Here is a 20,490-nt window from a genome sequence, read left to right on the forward strand (position 1 = left end):
CAGAGGAGTGCGACCTGTGGGGTTACAGAGGAGTGCGGCCTGTAGGGTTACAGAGGAGTGCGGCCTGTAGGGTTACAGAGGAGTACGGCCTGTAGGGTTACAGAGGAGTGCGACCTGTAGGGTTACAGAGGAGTGCGACTTGTAGGGTTACAGAGGAGTGCAGCCTGTAGGGTTACAGAGGAGTGCGGCCTGTAGGGTTACACAGGAGTGCGGCCTGTATGGTTACAGAGGAGTGCGACCTGTGGGGTTACAGAGGAGTGCGGCCTGTAGGGTTACACAGGAGTGCCGCCTGTAGGGTTACAGAGGAGTGCGACCTGTAGGGTTACACAGGAGTGCGGCCTGTAGGGTTACACAGGAGTGCGGCCTGTAGGGTTACACAGGAGTGCGGCCTGTAGGGTTACAGAGGAGTGCGGCCTGTAGGGTTACACAGGAGTGCGGCCTGTATGGTTACAGAGGAGTGCGACCTGTGGGGTTACAGAGGAGTGCGACCTGTAGGGTTACAGAGGAGTGCCGCCTGTAGGGTTACAGAGGAGTGCGACCTGTAGGGTTACAGAGGAGTGCGGCCTGTAGGGTTACACAGGAGTGCGGCCTGTAGGGTTACAGAGGAGTGCGGCCTGTAGGGTTACAGAGGAGTGCGGCCTGTAGGGTTACAGAGGAGTGCGGCCTGTAGGGTTACAGAGGAGTGCGGCCTGTAGGGTTACAGAGGAGTGCGACCTGTAGGGTTACAGAGGAGTGCGACCTGTAGGGTTACAGAGGAGTGCGACCTGTAGGGTTACAGAGGAGTGCGGCCTGTAGGGTTACAGAGGAGTGCGGCCTGTAGGGTTACAGAGGAGTGCGGCCTGTAGGGTTACAGAGGAGTGCGACCTGTAGGGTTACAGAGGAGTGCGACCTGTAGGGTTACACAGGAGTGCGGCCTGTAGGGTTACAGAGGAGTGCGGCCTGTAGGGTTACAGAGGAGTGCGACTTGTAGGGTTATAGAGGAGTGCAGCCTGTAGGGTTACAGAGGAGTGCGGCCTGTAGGGTTACAGAGGAGTGCAGCCTGTAGGGTTACAGAGGAGTGCGGCCTGTAGGGTTACAGAGGAGTGCCGCCTGTAGGTTTACACAGGAGTGCGGCCTGTAGGGTTACACAGGAGTGCGGCCTGTAGGGTTACACAGGAGTGCGGCCTGAAGGGTTACAGAGGAGTGCAGCCTGTAGGGTTACAGAGGAGTGCGGCCTGTAGGGTTACAGAGGAGTGCGGCCTGTAGGGTTACAGAGGAGTGCGACCTGTAGGGTTACAGAGGAGTGCGACCTGTAGGGTTACAGAGGAGTGCGACCTGTAGGGTTACACAGGAGTGCGGCCTGTAGGGTTACAGAGGAGTGCCGCCTGTAGGGTTACAGAGGAGTGCGGCCTGTAGGGTTACAGAGGAGTGCGGCCTGTAGGGTTACAGAGGAGTGCGGCCTGTAGGGTTACAGAGGAGTGCGGCCTGTAGGGTTACAGAGGAGTGCGGCCTGTAGGGTTACAGAGGAGTGCGACCTGTAGGGTTACAGAGGAGTGCGACCTGTAGGGTTACAGAGGAGTGCGACCTGTAGGGTTACAGAGGAGTGCGGCCTGTAGGGTTACAGAGGAGTGCGGCCTGTAGGGTTACAGAGGAGTGCGGCCTGTAGGGTTACAGAGGAGTGCGACCTGTAGGGTTACAGAGGAGTGCGACCTGTAGGGTTACACAGGAGTGCGGCCTGTAGGGTTACAGAGGAGTGCGGCCTGTAGGGTTACAGAGGAGTGCGACTTGTAGGGTTATAGAGGAGTGCAGCCTGTAGGGTTACAGAGGAGTGCGGCCTGTAGGGTTACAGAGGAGTGCAGCCTGTAGGGTTACAGAGGAGTGCGGCCTGTAGGGTTACAGAGGAGTGCCGCCTGTAGGTTTACACAGGAGTGCGGCCTGTAGGGTTACACAGGAGTGCGGCCTGTAGGGTTACACAGGAGTGCGGCCTGAAGGGTTACAGAGGAGTGCAGCCTGTAGGGTTACAGAGGAGTGCGGCCTGTAGGGTTACAGAGGAGTGCGGCCTGTAGGGTTACAGAGGAGTGCGACCTGTAGGGTTACAGAGGAGTGCGACCTGTAGGGTTACAGAGGAGTGCGACCTGTAGGGTTACACAGGAGTGCGGCCTGTAGGGTTACAGAGGAGTGCCGCCTGTAGGGTTACAGAGGAGTGCGGCCTGTAGGGTTACACAGGAGTGCGGCCTGTAGGGTTACAGAGGAGTGCCGCCTGTAGGGTTACAGAGGAGTGCGGCCTGTAGGGTTACAGAGGAGTGCGGCCTGTAGGGTTACAGAGGAGTGCGGCCTGTAGGGTTACAGAGGAGTGCGACCTGTAGGGTTACAGAGGAGTGCGACCTGTAGGGTTACACAGGAGTGCGGCCTGTAGGGTTACAGAGGAGTGCGGCCTGTAGGGTTACAGAGGAGTACGGCCTGTAGGGTTACAGAGGAGTGCGACCTGTAGGGTTACAGAGGAGTGCGACTTGTAGGGTTACAGAGGAGTGCAGCCTGTAGGGTTACAGAGGAGTGCGACCTGTAGGGTTACAGAGGAGTGCGGCCTGTAGGGTTACAGAGGAGTGCAGCCTGTAGGGTTACAGAGGAGTGCGGCCTGTAGGGTTACAGAGGAGTGCAGCCTGTATGGTTACAGAGGAGTGCGACCTGTGGGGTTACAGAGGAGTGCGGCCTGTATGGTTACAGAGGAGTGCGACCTGTGGGGTTACAGAGGAGTGCGACCTGTAGGGTTACAGAGGAGTGCCGCCTGTAGAGTTACAGAGGAGTGCCGCCTGTAGGGTTACAGAGGAGTGCGGCCTGTAGGGTTACAGAGGAGTGCGGCCTGTAGGGTTACAGAGGAGTGCGGCCTGTATGGTTACAGAGGAGTGCGACCTGTGGGGTTACAGAGGAGTGCGGCCTGTATGGTTACAGAGGAGTGCGACCTGTGGGGTTACAGAGGAGTGCGACCTGTAGGGTTACAGAGGAGTGCCGCCTGTAGAGTTACAGAGGAGTGCCGCCTGTAGGGTTACAGAGGAGTGCGACCTGTAGGGTTACAGAGGAGTGCGGCCTGTAGGGTTACACAGGAGTGCGGCCTGTAGGGTTACACAGGAGTGCGGCCTGTAGGGTTACAGAGGAGTGCGACCTGTAGGGTTACAGAGGAGTGGTGGAGCCTGTTTCTTCACGTGTCCCTCCCTACTAACTCGTGATGTTAAAGCTCTCCACTCTGTCCTGTCAGATTATTACTGACAATTTACTGATTAAAACAGACATAGCGCTGCTCACTGATTAAAACAATAAATGACTTTATTAGTGAAAAAAGCAAGGTGGATAAAAACTGCGCTTTTGTGGAATGAATAAATCCTATCACACAGCGTGTAAAGCATAAATAACAGGTACATTTATTACATACAAATAAATACAAAAATGGGTAAGTTAATAAAATTCAAATTAAAAAAGCTAAATGCTGGTTGAGAGAATTTCCCCCTTCTCAGTTCCCCATGGGGCGGGTCCTGTTCCCATAATGGACTTGATAATATTTCAGTGGGTGAACGGAGGTAAATTGGTGATTTAGACGATTCCTGGGAAGATCTTGTGCCAGTGTCCTGTATGGCTGTTACCCTCTGGAGTGTTGTCAGCTGGTTATTGCCCACAATGCACTGATGTTCCTCCTATGATAATGGCCAGGTGTTCCATAGGCCAGTGGAGATCCAATTGTGGTGTAAAGACGGCGCGTTGATGCCTAACAAGTTTCGCCAGGTGTTCCCCAGCTTTTATCAAAACTCACTGCATTCTGGACACTAAGCAGCTGACACCAGAGGGTAACAGCCACACAGGACACTGGCACAAGATTTTCCCACCAGGAATCGTGAGTGGCTTTTGTGGTCCAAATCACCAATTTACCTCCGTCCACCCACTGAGATACTATCAAGTCCATTATAGGAACAGGTCCCTCCCCATGGAGAACAGAGAAGGGGGAAATTCTCTCAACCCAGCATATAGCTTTTTTCATTAGAATTTTATTCATTGACCCATTTTTGTATTTATATTTCTGTAATAATGTACCTGTTACTTTCCACGCTGTGATAGTATTTATTCATTCCTCACAAGCGCAGATTTTATCCACCTTGTTTGCTATCTGCATTAATGTAAGGATCTGACTATCCCTTTTCTGCTTATTTGGGAGGCGAGTCCACCGTAGTTCAAACAAGGAGGAGCGCCTAAATTCAGAGTATCACCATCTACACACAGAGCCACCGTAGCACCTTTAGTGTCATTGTGATACAACCAGTTTTGGACTTTGTTAGTGACCTGGATATTCATGGTCGGTACCTGCGGATATAGTCCATTAGGAAGGTCAGCCACCCCTGGGAGTTGTAGTTTTCTCCGCAGGTGCCTGGTTTGGAGACCGCACTTTGATGAATGGTGGAGTGGAGCTTTGCCAGGTCCTCCTTTCCTGGGATTGGCAGTGACAAGTCCTGGAATGTCTCAATAGTAGTGGACACCTGCCCAAAATAAGAGAGGTGGGTCACCTTATATTACCGTTACAGTGTATCTGTCCAAGAATTCAGAATATTAATCATGCACATATCTGACGGTATAGGATATAGTGACAGCCGGACAGAATGCCGACACATTGTAGAGGTGAGTACAGGGGTTCTGTTTAGGAACTAGAGGGAGGGTAAGACTCCGGGGGTGGGGGGGATTTTAGGATTAGGCTGTGGTTAGGTGGGGGAGGGGGAGGATTGTGAAAAAAATACCAGGATGTGTTTGGATTCTGGGCGTTAGTCTCCTGACTATCGGGATCCCGACTGCCAGCATGTGGTAGCCATCCCGACAGTAAGTGCCTGCTGCAGATTAGTTAATGCAAAACCAATAAAATGTTGTGATAATGTATGACTGAGGGCAGAAGTAAGAAACGTACCCGGTCACATGTCAGACACTGTACCAAGCTTAGTATGGACCCATCAAAGATATCCGAGATGACACTGCGATATTTCACCTCAGATCGACACTTCCCCCCGCTCATCACTTGTGCTACAAACAAAGCAGATATGTGGTTTATTAATCCTATACTATACAGAGGGCCCCAAGCGGACACGGGTGCCGGACGGGGTCCAGACTGTCGGACCCCTATACCACACCCGCGGACACTTACGGGGATCCAATTAGTAGTGAAATATAATCCGGTGCAAAGATTTTTGCTACCAATATTTCAGTGAGATAGATATATATCTTTATTTTACAGGCTACCCAATAATTATTTTCTCACAGAAATACACAGTTTCAGTGACATGTGTGTTTTTGTGTCTGCAGCCCCGTTGTCGCACAGAAATAACGGTACTTGTTTCCTAGCACGGCGCCCGTCGGGTTGATCGCATGCCTTAAGTTTAAGGTATTTAAGGCATGCGATCGACGCAATGGCCCCGATTTTATGTCAATCACCAGTGTATTTGCCAGTGAAAGACAAATCGGGTCGGGTCGGGTCCATCGCGGCCCATTATAATGGGCTGCGATGTGACCGACGCGATCAACCCGATTTTCCATAGAGAACAATGGGAAATGGGCCAATTTCTCATTGTACAGTATATGGTTAGAAAGTATGGTTAATGCCCCCCCATTGTTAACGCCACCCTGAAGCGTGGCGAGCGCAGCGAGCCCGCGCGGGGCGGCGGTACACGTCCTCCGACCGTTTCATACCACTATCCACGTCGGCGTGGAGTTGATTTCATATAGTGTGGCAAGCGCAGCGAGCCACCAAACCCAAAGCGTGGCGAGCGGCCGCGTATACCTGTGAAGGTATGCGCGTGCACTTGCCACGCTTCGGGCTCGGTGGCTCGCCACACTATATAAGATCAACTCCACGCGACGTGGATAGTGGGGGTATGAAAAGGTCGGAGGACGCGTACCGCCGCCCCTCGCGGGCTTGCTGCGCTCGCCACACTTCGGGTTGGCGTCAATAGTGGGCTGGCGTTACCAATGTAGGGCCATTTCACCCATCAGGGGGGGTTTGCTATTAAAATGGGGGGTTTTGGGGCTTTTTACATTGAAATCAATGTAACATCGGGTCTCAGGGACCATTTTACATTGATTCCAATGTAAAAATCGGGTCGATTGCGTCGGTCGCATCGCATGCGATTTGGTTGGCATGCGATGCGATCGACACAATTTTTCCGACCCGATCAATACAATCAAAATCGTGGGAGCCGTGCTAGGAAACAAGTACCTCAATAACATCTATTTTCAGGGATTTTGGTTATCTGTCTGAGGCAAGTGATAAGCAGCATCTCAAGTCGGTTCTCGGGGTTCCTGGGATCTCTCTTCACGAACATTAGCTATTTATTTATAGTTTTTTATATAGCGCAGCAGATTCTGTTACAGTGTCTTATATAGCGCAGCAGATTCCGTTACAGTGTCTTATATAGCGCAGCAGATTCCGTTACAGTGTCTTATATAGCGCAGCAGATTCCGTTACAGTGTCTTATATAGCGCAGCAGATTCCGTTACAGTGTCTTATATAGCGCAGCAGATTCCGTTACAGTGTCTTATATAGCGCAGCAGATTCCATTACAGCGTCTTATATAGCGCAGCAGATTCCGTTACAGTGTATTATATAGCGCAGCAGATTCCGCTACAGTGTCTTATATAGCTCAGCAGATTCCGTTACAGCGTCTTATATAGCGCAGCAGATTCCGTTACAGCGTCTTATATAGCGCAGCAGATTACGTTACAGCGTCTTATATAGCGCAGCAGATTCCGTTACAGCGTCTTATATAGCGCAGCAGATTCCGTTACAGCGTCTTATATAGCGCAGCAGATTCCGTTACAGCGTCTTATATAGCGCAGCAGATTCCGTTACAGCGTCTTATATAGCGCAGCAGATTCCGTTACCGTGTATTATATAGCGCAGCAGATTCCGTTACAGTGTCTTATATAGTGCAGCAGATTCCGTTACAGCGTCTTATATAGCGCAGCAGATTCCGTTACAGCGTCTTATATAGCGCAGCAGATTCCGTTACAGCGTCTTATATAGCGCAGCAGATTCCGTTACAGTGTCTTATATAGCGCAGCAGATTCCGTTACAGCGTCTTATATAGCGCAGCAGATTCCGTTACAGCGTCTTATATAGCGCAGCAGATTCCGTTACAGTGTCTTATATAGCGCAGCAGATTCCGTTACAGCGTCTTATATAGCGCAGCAGATTCCGTTACAGCGTCTTATATAGCACAACAGATTCCGTTACATCGTCTTATATAGCGTAGCAGATTCCGTTACAGTGTCGTATATAGCGCAGCAGATTCCGTTACAGAGTCTTATATAGCGCAGCAGATTACGTTACAGTGTCTTATATAGGGCAGCATATTCTGTTACAGTGTCTTATATAGCGCAGCAGATTCCGTTACAGTGTCTTATTTAGCGCAGCAGATTCTGTTACAGTGTCTTATATAGCGCAGCAGATTCCGTTACAGTGTCTTATATAGCGCAGCAGATTCCGTTACAGTGTCTTATATAGCGCAGCAGATTCCGTTAGTGTCTTATATAGCGCAGCAGATTCCGTTACAGTGTCTTATATAGCGCAGCAGATTCCGTTACAGTGTCTTATATAGCGCAGCAGATTCCGTTAGTGTCTTATATAGCGCAGCAGATTCCGTTACAGTGTCTTATATAACGCAGCAGATTCCGTTACAGTGTCATATATAGAGCAGCAGATTCCGTTATAGTGTCTTATATAGTGCAGCAGATTCTGTTACAGTGTCTTATATAGCGCAGCAGATTCCGTTACAGCATCTTATATAGCGCAGCAGATTCCGTTACAGTGTCTTATATAGCGCAGCAGATTCCGTTACAGTGTCTTATATAGCGCAGCAGATTCCGTTACAGTGTCTTATATAGCGCAGCAGATTCCGTTACAGTGTCTTATATAGCGCAGCAGATTCTGTTACAGTGTCTTATATAGCGCAGCAGATTCCGTTACAGCATCTTATATAGCGCAGCAGATTCCGTTACAGTGTCTTATATAGCGCAGCAGATTCCGTTACAGCGTCTTATATAACGCAGCAGATTCCGTTACAGTGTCTTATATAACGCAGCAGATTCCGTTACAGTGTCATATATAGAGCAGCAGATTCCGTTATAGTGTCTTATATAGTGCAGCAGATTCTGTTACAGTGTCTTATATAGCGCAGCAGATTCCGTTACAGCATCTTATATAGCGCAGCAGATTCCGTTACAGTGTCTTATATAGCGCAGCAGATTCCGTTACAGTGTCTTATATAGCGCAGCAGATTCCGTTACAGTGTCTTATATAGCGCAGCAGATTCCGTTACAGTGTCTTATATAGCGCAGCAGATTCTGTTACAGTGTCTTATATAGCGCAGCAGATTCCGTTACAGTGTCTTATATAGCGCAGCAGATTCCGTTACAGCGTCTTATATAACGCAGCAGATTCCGTTACAGTGTCTTATATAGCGCAGCAGATTCTGTTACAGTGTCTTATATAGCGCAGCAGATTCTGTTACAGTGTCTTATATAGCGCAGCAGATTCCGTTACAGTGTCTTATATAGCGCAGCAGATTCTGTTACAGTGTCTTCTATAGTGCAGCAGATTCCGTTACAGCATCTTATATAGCGCAGCAGATTCCGTTACAGTGTCTTATATAGCGCAGCAGATTCCGTTACAGCATCTTATATAGCGCAGCAGATTCTGTTACAGTGTCTTATATAGCGCAGCAGATTCTGTTACAGCATCTTATATAGCGCAGCAGATTCCGTTACAGTGTCTTATATAGCGCAGCAGATTCTGTTACAGCATCTTATATAGCGCAGCAGATTCCGTTACAGTGTCTTATATAGCGCAGCAGATTCTGTTACAGCATCTTATATAGCGCAGCAGATTCCGTTACAGCGTCTTATATAGCGCAGCAGATTCTATTACAGCATCTTATATAGCGCAGCAGATTCCGTTACAGTGTCTTATATAGCGCAGCAGATTCTGTTACAGCATCTTATATAGCGCAGCAGATTCCGTTACAGTGTCTTATATAGCGCAGCAGATTCCGTTACAGTGTCTTATATAGCGCAGCAGATTCTGTTACAGCATCTTATATAGCGCAGCAGATTCCGTTACAGCATGGGTCCTCAAACTGCGGCCCTCCAGATGTTGTGAAACTACAAATCCCAGCATGCCTTGACACAGTTTTTCTCTAAGGGAGTGTTAAAACTGTGGCAAGGCATGCTGGGATTTGTAGTTTCACAACATCTGGAGGGCCGCAGTTTGAGGACCCATGCGTTACAGCGTCTTATATAGTGCAGCAGATTCTGTTACAGTGTCTTATATATAGCTAAAGTGATAACCCAATGAGCAGGACCGGGTGTGATCAAAGAGGACACTGATCCTCTACACTGGCGTAATGGGAGAGGACAGCGGCTCGTGATGGATGCAACATAACTCTTTCAATTTATCTATACAGCAACCAATCAGAAAAGAGCTTTTACCTGTCTAGTGCAATCCCTACAATGGAAGCCAGTGTCTGATTGGCTGCTATGATTTAGTGCAATATTGGTTGGTAATCCAAAACTTTAGCTCTTACATGAATTTGCCCACTTACCCTTTTTTAAGATATAGGTGTGTGCTGAGCGTAGAGGGCTGGAGCGAGGAGGACTACTGGAAAGTTTGGGATGCGCATCAGTAGGGTGAGGACTGCAAGGCCGGGAGGAGCAGTGCATGTAGGCTTCATTGTCAGGCTCTGGTTGGAGGAGAAGAGGAACGCTAAGTAACCTATTTTTAATTGGGGTGTGAATTTTCCTGATTTTCTAGAATATTCAATCTAATACATACAGTATTGGTAACAGTGATTTACAAATAAAGCATTGTTCCTATGGTAATTTAACGTTTCACAGATTCCACCATGTTGGATAATGTGCGGCGGTAAATAACAGAACACCTATTGATACAACTACAACAGTGCCACCTTGTGGACTAACTAGTGATACAACTACAGCACTGCCACCTTGTGGGCTAACTAGTGATACAACTAGAACAGTGCCACCTTGTGGACTAACTAGTGATACCACTACAGCACTGCCACCTTGTGGACTAACGAGTGATACAACTACAGCACTGCCACCTTGTGGAATAACTAGTGATACAACTACAGCACTGCCACCTTGTGGACTAACGAGTGATACAACTGCCATCTTGTGGACTAACTAGTGATACAACTACAGCACTGCCACCTTGTGGACTAACTAGTGATACAACTACAGCACTGCCACCTTGTGGACTAACTAGTGATACGATTACAACCGTGCCACCTTGTGGACTAATTAGTGATACAACTACAACAGTGCCACCTTGTGGACTAACTAGTGATACAACTACAGCACTGCCACTTTGTGGACTAACTAGTGATACAACTACAGCACTGCAACCTTGTGGACTAACTAGTGATACAACTACAGCAGTGCCACCTTGTGGACTAACTAGTGATACAACTACAGCACTGCAACCTTGTGGACTAACTAGTGATACAACTACAGCAGTGCCACCTTGTGGACTAACTAGTGATACAACTACAGCAGTGCCACCTTGTGGACTAACTAGTGACACAACTACAGCAGTGCCACCTTGTGGACTAACTCGTGATACAATTACAGCAGTGCCACCCTGTGGACTAACTAGTGACACAACTACAGCAGTGCAACCTTGTGGACTAACTAGTGACACAACTACAGCAGTGCCACCTTGTGGACTAACTAGTGATACAACTACAGCAGTGCCACCTTGAGGACTAACTAGTGATACAACTACAGCAGTGCCACTTTGTGGACTAACTAGTGATACAACTACAGCAGTGCCACCTTGTGGACTAACTAGTGATACAACTACAGCAGTGCCACCTTGTGGACTAACTAGTGATACAACTACAGCAGTGCCACCTTGTGGACTAACTAGTGATACAACTACAGCAGTGCCACCTTGTGGACTAACTAGTGATACAACTACAGCAGTGCCACTTTGTGGACTAACTAGTGATACAACTACAGCAGTGCCACCTTGTGGACTAACTAGTGATGCAACTACAACAGTGCCACCTTGTGGACTAACTAGTGATATAACTACAGCAGTGCCACCTTGTGGACTAACTAGTGATACAACTACAGCAGTGCCACCTTGTGGACTAACTAGTGATACAACTACAACGCTGCCACCTTGTGGACTAACCAGTTCTTTTACTTTTTACAAACAAGTGGCGAAGAACCTCTGAGCATCTTGTGAGTAACACAGCACAAGGAGCCATGTTATCTAGCTACTGCTGTATGGCTGCCGCACCTGGTATCATTGCAGTGTCTACATCAGCGTCTTCATCCACCTGCTCGGAGCTGGTTCTCCGGTGGCAGTATGATAGCCTTCTTTCCTTCAGTTTCTCTTTCTCTGAGATTGACCTCCCCGTGTCTTCACGGATCAACAGCTCCATCTCAGCCAGCGAGCCCACCCCTCCTCCCGATTCCCCATCACACATTTCTCCGCCGGATTCACAGGACAGAAAGTCATCCTCTGTTGTTCCGCGCTCAACTTCCCGCGGATCCTCCCGGTCTTCCTCTTCCTGGTTGTAAGTAGGTACGGGTTCCTTAAGCTCCTCGTGCAGCTGGTCCATGAGGCAGCGAAGGAACTCCTGGGTGTCCTGTAAAATACAAGCACCCCGTTTATTGGCGTATCAACAATAGGTCCTGTTTTAAACAAGCATTCAGCACTAGAAGCAGAAAGTGCACTAGTGGGTGAGTAATGGAACACGAGGGGCACAAACCTCAGGAATACAAAGCACAATAAAATGATATCACAATGAATTATGGTGTGTACACACGGAAGATGTGCCTTAAGATCCTATCCACGATCTGATCAGATAGGATCGTGGATAGGATCTTAAGGCACATCCAATTTGCATCCTATCTTGACTATATAGTGCATATCTGCACTATATAGACAAGGCAGCCAAGACTTTCTGGCTTCCGATACGTGAACGCGCATCGGGATCGGATCGGGATCGCAAGGGTTGAAACCCTTGCGATCTGCATCCGATTCCGATCCGATGTTGACTATATTGTTAACATCGGAAAGGAAATCGGACCGTGTGTACACAGCATTAAAGTGGAATGTGAGACCTAATGTTGTGACTCACCTGTTGGGCATATCCTCGGAACAAGGGGTTAACCAGCTTGATTCCATGGGACAGGCTAGAGGGCACCACGTAACTGGGGCTGGGTACGAGATAGAAGTATAACCAGGAAAATGTCACACAGAAATGTACTTACAGAGACCCTTCATTACCAGGCTACACAGACCGCTAAATAATCACATGTGGTGTGGACAGATCCGACCAGACCGCTGCCGATCACAAACATATAGTGGTCATGGTGATGAATAGAAACGGTTACCACAAGGCACAGGAGGAACACAGCAGCTAGAGGCCAGGTGAGTCTCTGATGGCTGGTGTATGTGCGCTAGGGTAACACTAGTGCAGGGGTCCTCAAACTATTTAGCTCTGGGACCCCATAAGACAATAAAAATAATGACAGGACCCCACCAAGATACTACAGAAGGTCATCACACGTGTAGTCAGCAGACAGCACATACATGGCAGCATTGTGGGGGCACAGAGTGATGGGAGGAGTCTGATATACCATAACCCATCACATCACACGTGTAGTCAGCAGACAGCACATACATGGCAGCATTGTGGAGGCACAGAGTGATGGGAGGAGTCTAATATACCATAACCCATCACATCACACGTGTAGTCAGCAGACAGCACATACATGGCAGCATTGTGGAGGCACAGAGTGATGGGAGGAGTCTGATATACCATAACCCATCACATCACACGTGTAGTCAGCAGACAGCACATACATGGCAGCAGTGTGGAGGCACAGAGTGATGGGAGGAGTCTGATATACCATAACCCATCACATCACACGTGTAGTCAGCACGTACATGGCAGCATTGTAGAGGCACAGAGTGATGGGAGGAGTCTGATATACCATAACCCATCACATCACACGTGTAGTCAGCAGACAGCACATACATGGCAGCATTGTGGAGGCACAGAGTGATGGGAGGAGTCTAATATACCATAACCCATCCCATCACATCACATGTGTAGTCAGCAGACAGCACATACATGGCAGCATTGTGGAGGCACAGAGTGATGGGAGGAGTCTGATATACCATAACCCATCACATCACACGTGTAGTCAGCAGACAGCACATACATGGCAGCATTGTGGAGGCACAGAGTGATGGGAGGAGTCTGATATACCATAACCCATCACATCACACGTGTAGTCAGCAGACAGCACATACATGGCAGCAGTGTGGAGGCACAGAGTGATGGGAGGAGTCTGATATACCATAACCCATCACATCACACGTGTAGTCAGCACGTACATGGCAGCATTGTAGAGGCACAGAGTGATGGGAGGAGTCTGATATACCATAACCCATCACATCACACGTGTAGTCAGCAGACAGCACATACATGGCAGCATTGTGGAGGCACAGAGTGATGGGAGGAGTCTAATATACCATAACCCATCCCATCACATCACATGTGTAGTCAGCAGACAGCACATACATGGCAGCATTGTGGAGGCACAGAGTGATGGGAGGAGTCTAATATACCATAACCCATCACATCACACGTGTAGTCAGCAGACAGCACATACATGGCAGCATTGTGGAGGCACAGAGTGATGGGAGGAGTCTGATATACCATAACCCATCACATCACATGTGTAGTCAGCAGACAGCACATACATGGCAGCATTGTGGAGGCACAGAGTGATGGGAGGAGTCTAATATACCATAACCCATCCCATCACATCACACGTGTAGTCAGCAGACAGCACATACATGGCAGCATTGTGGAGGCACAGAGTGATGGGAGGAGTCTGATATACCATAACCCATCACATCACATGTGTAGTCAGCAGACAGCACATACATGGCAGCAGTGTGGGGGCACAGAGTGATGGGAGGAGCCTGATATACCATAACCCATCACATCACACGTGTAGTCAGCAGGCAGCACATACACGGCAGCATTGTGGGGGCACAGAGTGATGGGAGGAGTCTGATATACCATAACCCATCACATCACACGTGTAGTCAGCAGACAGTACATACATGGCAGCATTGTGGGGGCACAGAGTGATGGGAGGAGTCTGATATACCATAACCCATCACATCACATGTGTAGTCAGCAGACAGCACATACACGGCAGCATTGTGGAGGCACAGAGTGATGGGAGGAGTCTAATATACCATAAACCATCACATCACACGTGTAGTCAGCAGACAGCACATACATGGCAGCATTGTGGAGGCACAGAGTGATGGGAGGAGTCTGATATACCATAACCCATCAAATCACACGTGTAGTCAGCAGACAGCACATACATGGCAGCATTGTGGAGGCACAGAGTGATGGGAGGAGTCTGATATACCATAACCCATCAAATCACACGTGTAGTCAGCAGACAGTACATACATGGCAGCATTGTGGGGGCACAGAGTGATGGGAGGAGTCTAATATACCATAACCCATCACATCACATGTGTAGTCAGCAGACAGCACATACATGGCAGCATTGTGTAGGCACAGAGTGATGGGAGGAGTCTGATATACCATAACCCATCACATCACATGTGTAGTCAGCAGACCGCACATACATGGCAGCATTGTGGAGGCACAGAGTGATGGGAGGAGTCTGATATACCATAGCCCATCACATCACATGTGTAGTCAGCAGACAGCACATACATGGCAGCATTGTGGGGGCACAGAGTGATGGCAGGAGTCTGATATACCATAACCCATCACATCACACGTGTAGTCAGCAGACAGCACATACATGGCAGCATTGTGGAGGCACAGAGTGATGGGAGGAGTCTAATATACCATAACCCATCACATCACACGTGTAGTCAGCAGACAGCACATACATGGCAGCATTGTGGAGGCACAGAGTGATGGGAGGAGTGTAATATACCATGACCCATCACATCACACGTGTAGTCAGCAGACAGCAAATACATGGCAGCATTGTGGAGGCACAGAGTGATGGGAGGAGTCTAATATACCATAAACCATCACATCATACGTGTAGTCAGCAGACAGCACATACATGTCAGCATTGTGGGGGCACAGAGTGATGGGAGGAGTCTAATATACCATAACTCATCACATCACACGTGTAGTCAGCAGACAGCACATACATGGCAGCATTGTGGAGGCACAGAGTGATGGGAGGAGTCTGATATACCATAACCCATCACATCACATGTGTAGTCAGCAGACAGCATATACACGGCAGCATTGTGGAGGCACAGAGTGATGGGAGGAGTCTGATATACCATAACCCATCACGTCACATGTGTAGTCAGCAAGCAGCACATACATGGCAGCATTGTGGAGGCACAGAGTGATGGGAGGAGTCTGATATACCATAACCCATCACATCACACCACACGTGTAGTCAGCAGGCAGCACATACATGGCAGCATTGTGGAGGCACAGAGTGATGGGAGGAGTCTAATATACCATAACCCATCACATCACACGTGTAGTCAGCAGACATCACATACATGGCAGCATTGTGGGGGCACAGAGTGATGGGAGGAGTCTAATATACCATAACCCATCACATCACACGTGTAGTCAGCAGACAGCACATACATGGCAGCATTGTGGAGGCACAGAGTGATGGGAGGAGTCTAATATACCACAACCCATCACATCACACGTGTAGTCAGCAGACAGCACATACATGACAGCATTGTGGAGGCACAGAGTGATGGGAGGAGTCTGATATACCATAACCCATCACATCACACGTGTAGTCAGCAGACAGCACATACATGGCAGCATTGTGGGGGCACAGAGTGATGGGAGGAGTCTGATATACCATAACCCATCACATCACACGTGTAGTCAGCAGACAGCACATACATGACAGCATTGTGGAGGCACAGAGTGATGGGAGGAGTCTGATATAACATAACCCATCACATCACACGTGTAGTCAGCAGACAGCACATACATGGCAGCATTGTGGGGGCACAGAGTGATGGGAGGAGTCTTATATACCACAACCCATCACATCACACGTGTAGTCAGCAGACAGCACATACATGGAAGCATTGTGGAGGCACATAGTGATGGGAGGAGCCTGATATACCACAACCCATCACATCACACGTGTAGTCAGCAGACAGCACATACATGGCAGCATTGTGGAGGCGCAGAGTGATGGGAGGAGTCTGATATACCATAACCCATCACATCACACGTGTAGTCAGCAGACAGCACATACATGGCAGCATTGTGGAGGCACAGAGTGATGGGAGGAGTCTGATATACCATAACCCATCACATCACACGTGTAGTTAGCAGACAGCACATACATGGCAGCATTGTGGAGGCACAGAGTGATGGGAGGAGTCTGATATACCATAACCCATCACATCACATGTGTAGTCAGCAGACAGCACATACATGGCAGCATTGTGGGGGCACAGAGTGATGGGAGGAGTCTAATATTCCATAACCCATCACATCACACGTGTAGTCAGCAGACAGCACATACATGGCAGCATTGTGGAGGCACAGAGTGATGGGAGGAGTCTGATATACCATAACCCATCACATGTGTAGTCAGCAGACAGCACATACATGGCAGCATTGTGGGGGCACAGAGTGATGGGAGGAGTCTAATATACCATAACCCATCACATCACACGTGTAGTCAGCAGACAGCACATACATGGCAGCATTGTGGAGGCACAGAGTGATGGGAGGAGTCTAATATACCATAACCCATTATATCACACGTGTAGTCAGCAGACAGCACATACATGGCAGCATTGCGGAGGCACAACATGATGGGAGGAGCCTAATATACCATAACCCATCACATCACATGTGTAGTCAGCAGACAGCACATACATGGCAGCATTGTGGGGGCACAGAATGATGGGAGGAGTCTGATATACCATAACCCATCACATGACACGTGTAGTCAGCAGACAGCACATACATGGCAGCAATGTGGAGGCACAGAGTGATGGGAGGAGTCTAATATACCATAACCCATCACATCACACGTGTAGTCAGCAGACAGCACATACATGGCAGCATTGTGGGGGCACAGAGTGATGGGAGGAGTCTAATATACCACAACCCATCACATCACACGTGTAGTCAGCAGGCAGCACATACATGGCAGCATTGTGGGGGCACAGAGTGATGGGAGGAGTCTAATATACCATAACCATTATCTCTCTCCAAATATCTCTAGCCAAGATTTGATCTTCCACTTTAAAGAAGTGTCATAAACAATAGAGCACCTGGGCCTTATCAGACCTGCACGCAGACACGGCTGCGCCTTTTTCCGCAATATGATCTGCAACTTGAAAATGGCGCAACCAATACTGAGACGTCCATTGCCAGTGGCGCTATTCCGCTGCACCGTTTACTAAGAAGCACCATTGGGTCACTAATTCAGTTCAAATAAATGCTAACATCTTGTCTCTTCCATAGGAATCTGCAATAATGTGAACAGACGGCTGCAGTCACACTAATTATTCATGTAGTAGCAGTGGGAGGGATCAAGACTCTCTCAACCAATCAGAAGGTTCTACTGATCACCAATTGTGCAAACACTGTTCTCGGGCTACACCGGCCCCTCCCCTTCTGCAAAAATTCCCCCGTGTGGTTGGAAGGTGTAAGACTATTTGAAGGGCCATACACACAGTACGGAGACTGGTATATTATGCATACACTTCCATCCCCCCGTACACGCTGTAAGTTACCCAGGGCAAGGTATGTCTATTACCGCTTCTTGTGCCATAATTCGGAAACTAGTTTCTGGTAACTCTTGCACAGCGCCGGCTTCTTGTCTGTCCGCACAAGGCCACTGCATTCTATGAAGAACTGCGTCAGCGGAGGGCTGCGGGGAGGACAGGGATAGTGTTACTGAGAGACTTGCTGAGGCCTAGAATACCGCATGGAGTAGGCCGCATCTCACCAGTTAGAGAGGGCCTGCAGAGCCGCATTCATGTAACAAGAATTCCCAATGTTCTTCATCCCTGTAAGGCCTGGAAAGAAGGGAGATTGTGACACCTAAATAGTACAATAAGGAACAATCTGTATATATATATATATATATATAAAAGGCTAATTATTTCTCACCTGTATGGGGTGACGTACCGCCAGTGACCGCTAGAGGCCACGCGACGGACCAAATTACTCCTTTGTGTGCTTAAATACGTCATAACAGAGAGTGAATGCAATTTTTGCAGGGACACTGATCTGTTTCAGACTTGCTGGATATGGAGAGAGGGAGCTGTGACAGAGATTGGGGGTAGGCGCAGATAGGGACTGGGGGGTGGGGTGGAGAGTTTGTGGGTTAAAAACTGTCACAGCTCAAAGTGACAGTACATTGCAGAAGCTGTCATTGTGACGGGCTTTTAACTAGTTTATCTATAATTACTATTATTAGTAAGCGTATCAGATCTCATCATCCTTATAAATAACTGATCTGATGATATTGGCATACGACCATACAATCCATACCCGGCACAGGTTATTACCGCTAGAACATGGCAGGGGGCAGAGATGCCGCAACCTCTCGGCAGGGAACTACACCACACAGCGATAGAAGTTCTTCATTATATGTACAGATAAGCGATGACCATGGGGTGTATGTGTCTGCTGTGCGTAGTGGTGATATCCATCTAGAACATATGCCGATCCCTATTAGCACCCATTGCTGCCGCGATGACCATGGGGTGTATGTGTCTGCTGTGCGTAGTGGTGATATCCATCTAGAACATATGCCGATCCCTATTAGCACCCACTGCTGCCGCGATGACCATGGGGTGTATGTGTCTGCCGTGCGTAGTGGTGATATCCATCTAGAACATATGCCGATCCCTATTAGCACCCATTGCTGCCGCGATGACCATGGGGTATATGTGTCTGCCGTGCGTAGTGGTGATATCCATCTAGAACATATGCCGATCCCTATTAGCACCCATTGCTGCCGCGATGACCATGGGGTGTATGTGTCTGCCGTGCGTAGTGGTGATATCCATCTAGAACATATGCCGATCCCTATTAGCACCCATTGCTGCCGCGATGACCATGGGGTGTATGTGTCTGCCGTGCGTAGTGGTGATATCCATCTAGAACATATGCCGATCCCTATTAGCACCCATTGCTGCCGCGATGACCATGGGGTATATGTGTCTGCCGTGCGTAGTGGTGATATCCATCTAGAACATATGCCGATCCCTATTAGCACCCATTGCTGCTGCGATGACCATGGGGTGTATGTGTCTGCCGTGCGTAGTGGTGATATCCATCTAGAACATATGCCGATCCCTATTAGCACCCATTGCTGCCGCGATGACCATGGGGTATATGTGTCTGCCGTGCGTAGTGGTGATATCCATCTAGAACTGGGGTAGCCAACCCTAGTCCTCGAGAGCTACCAACAGTGCATGTTTTGCAGGTCTCCTCACAGAATCACAAGTGAGCTAATTAGCTCCATCTGTGGATCTTTTAAAATGTGTCAGTGATTAATGAGTGCAGCTGTGCAGCAGCTAAGTTGTCTGGAAAATGTGAACTGTTGGTAGCTCTCGAGGGCTAGGGTTGGCTACCACTGATCTAGAACATATGCCGATCCCTATTAGCACCCATTGCTGCCGCGATGACCATGGGGTGTATGTGTCTGCCGTGCGTAGTGGTGATATCCATCTAGAACATATGCCGATCCCTATTAGCACCCATTGCTGCTGTTCCCATTCTCATAGTTCCTCGTTGCACTGATAAATACATAAAAGCGCAAGGCAAGAAGCACCAACCATAGTATATCATCCGTCTGCTTCATGCATCCCCCCCCCCCCCCAAAAAAAAAAAAGTTACATAACAAACTTTGCAAAAAATAGCTCTGTCATAGGCAGAACTAGAATCTATATCCAGCTGGCACTGGTGAAGTTAGTGGCAAATTTCCAGGGTATAGAGGGGAAGGAGATTGAGCATTGGGGTAAATGTGTACGTGCCCAAGATCCTGACACCAAACCCTGCAGCTGCTTCCTCCCAACCATGTGATTACAAAATATCCGCAGATGGTCCGGGCAAGCCTCCAGTGTCTGTACTGTGCCCACTCAACAATGCATCACCGCCCACCCAACACAGCGCTGCCAGCACCCACACCGTCACTGCAGTGGCATCATTCCCAGTTTGAAGCCTCTTGTAAGAGGGCTGCGGCGAGCGAACATGCACAGAAGAGCGGGAAACGCTGATTAGCGATTAGGTGAATTAGGCCTTCTATAGCCCAATGTTCCAGTGTCCCCCAACTTGATGTAAGAGAAATGTAGAAAGTTCAATTAGTGGCTGAGGCTACAAGTCGGCTGTAATTGCTGCCATACCGTGA

At 48.7% G+C, this 20,490-nt stretch overlaps 1 protein-coding gene across 1 annotated transcript in view; it reads right to left on the reverse strand.

Annotated features, from left to right (window-relative positions):
• The window catches only part of USP20 (ubiquitin specific peptidase 20), a 66,830-nt gene that overhangs the window by 28,706 nt on the left and 17,634 nt on the right, over positions 1-20,490 (reverse strand). Inside the window, exons 7-13 of the mRNA XM_083160865.1 lie at positions 18,079-18,148; positions 17,887-18,000; positions 12,174-12,252; positions 11,327-11,678; positions 9,603-9,740; positions 4,919-5,031; positions 4,327-4,499 (exon numbers count right to left, since the gene is read on the reverse strand). Coding sequence (XP_083016991.1) covers positions 4,327-4,499; positions 4,919-5,031; positions 9,603-9,740; positions 11,327-11,678; positions 12,174-12,252; positions 17,887-18,000; positions 18,079-18,148 — 1,039 coding nt within the window. The remainder of the gene's footprint in view (positions 1-4,326; positions 4,500-4,918; positions 5,032-9,602; positions 9,741-11,326; positions 11,679-12,173; positions 12,253-17,886; positions 18,001-18,078; positions 18,149-20,490) is intronic.

Source organism: Crinia signifera, chromosome 9 (assembly GCF_055691185.1).
Source record: "Crinia signifera chromosome 9, ASM5569118v1, whole genome shotgun sequence".
Lineage (NCBI taxonomy): Eukaryota > Metazoa > Chordata > Amphibia > Anura > Myobatrachidae > Crinia > Crinia signifera.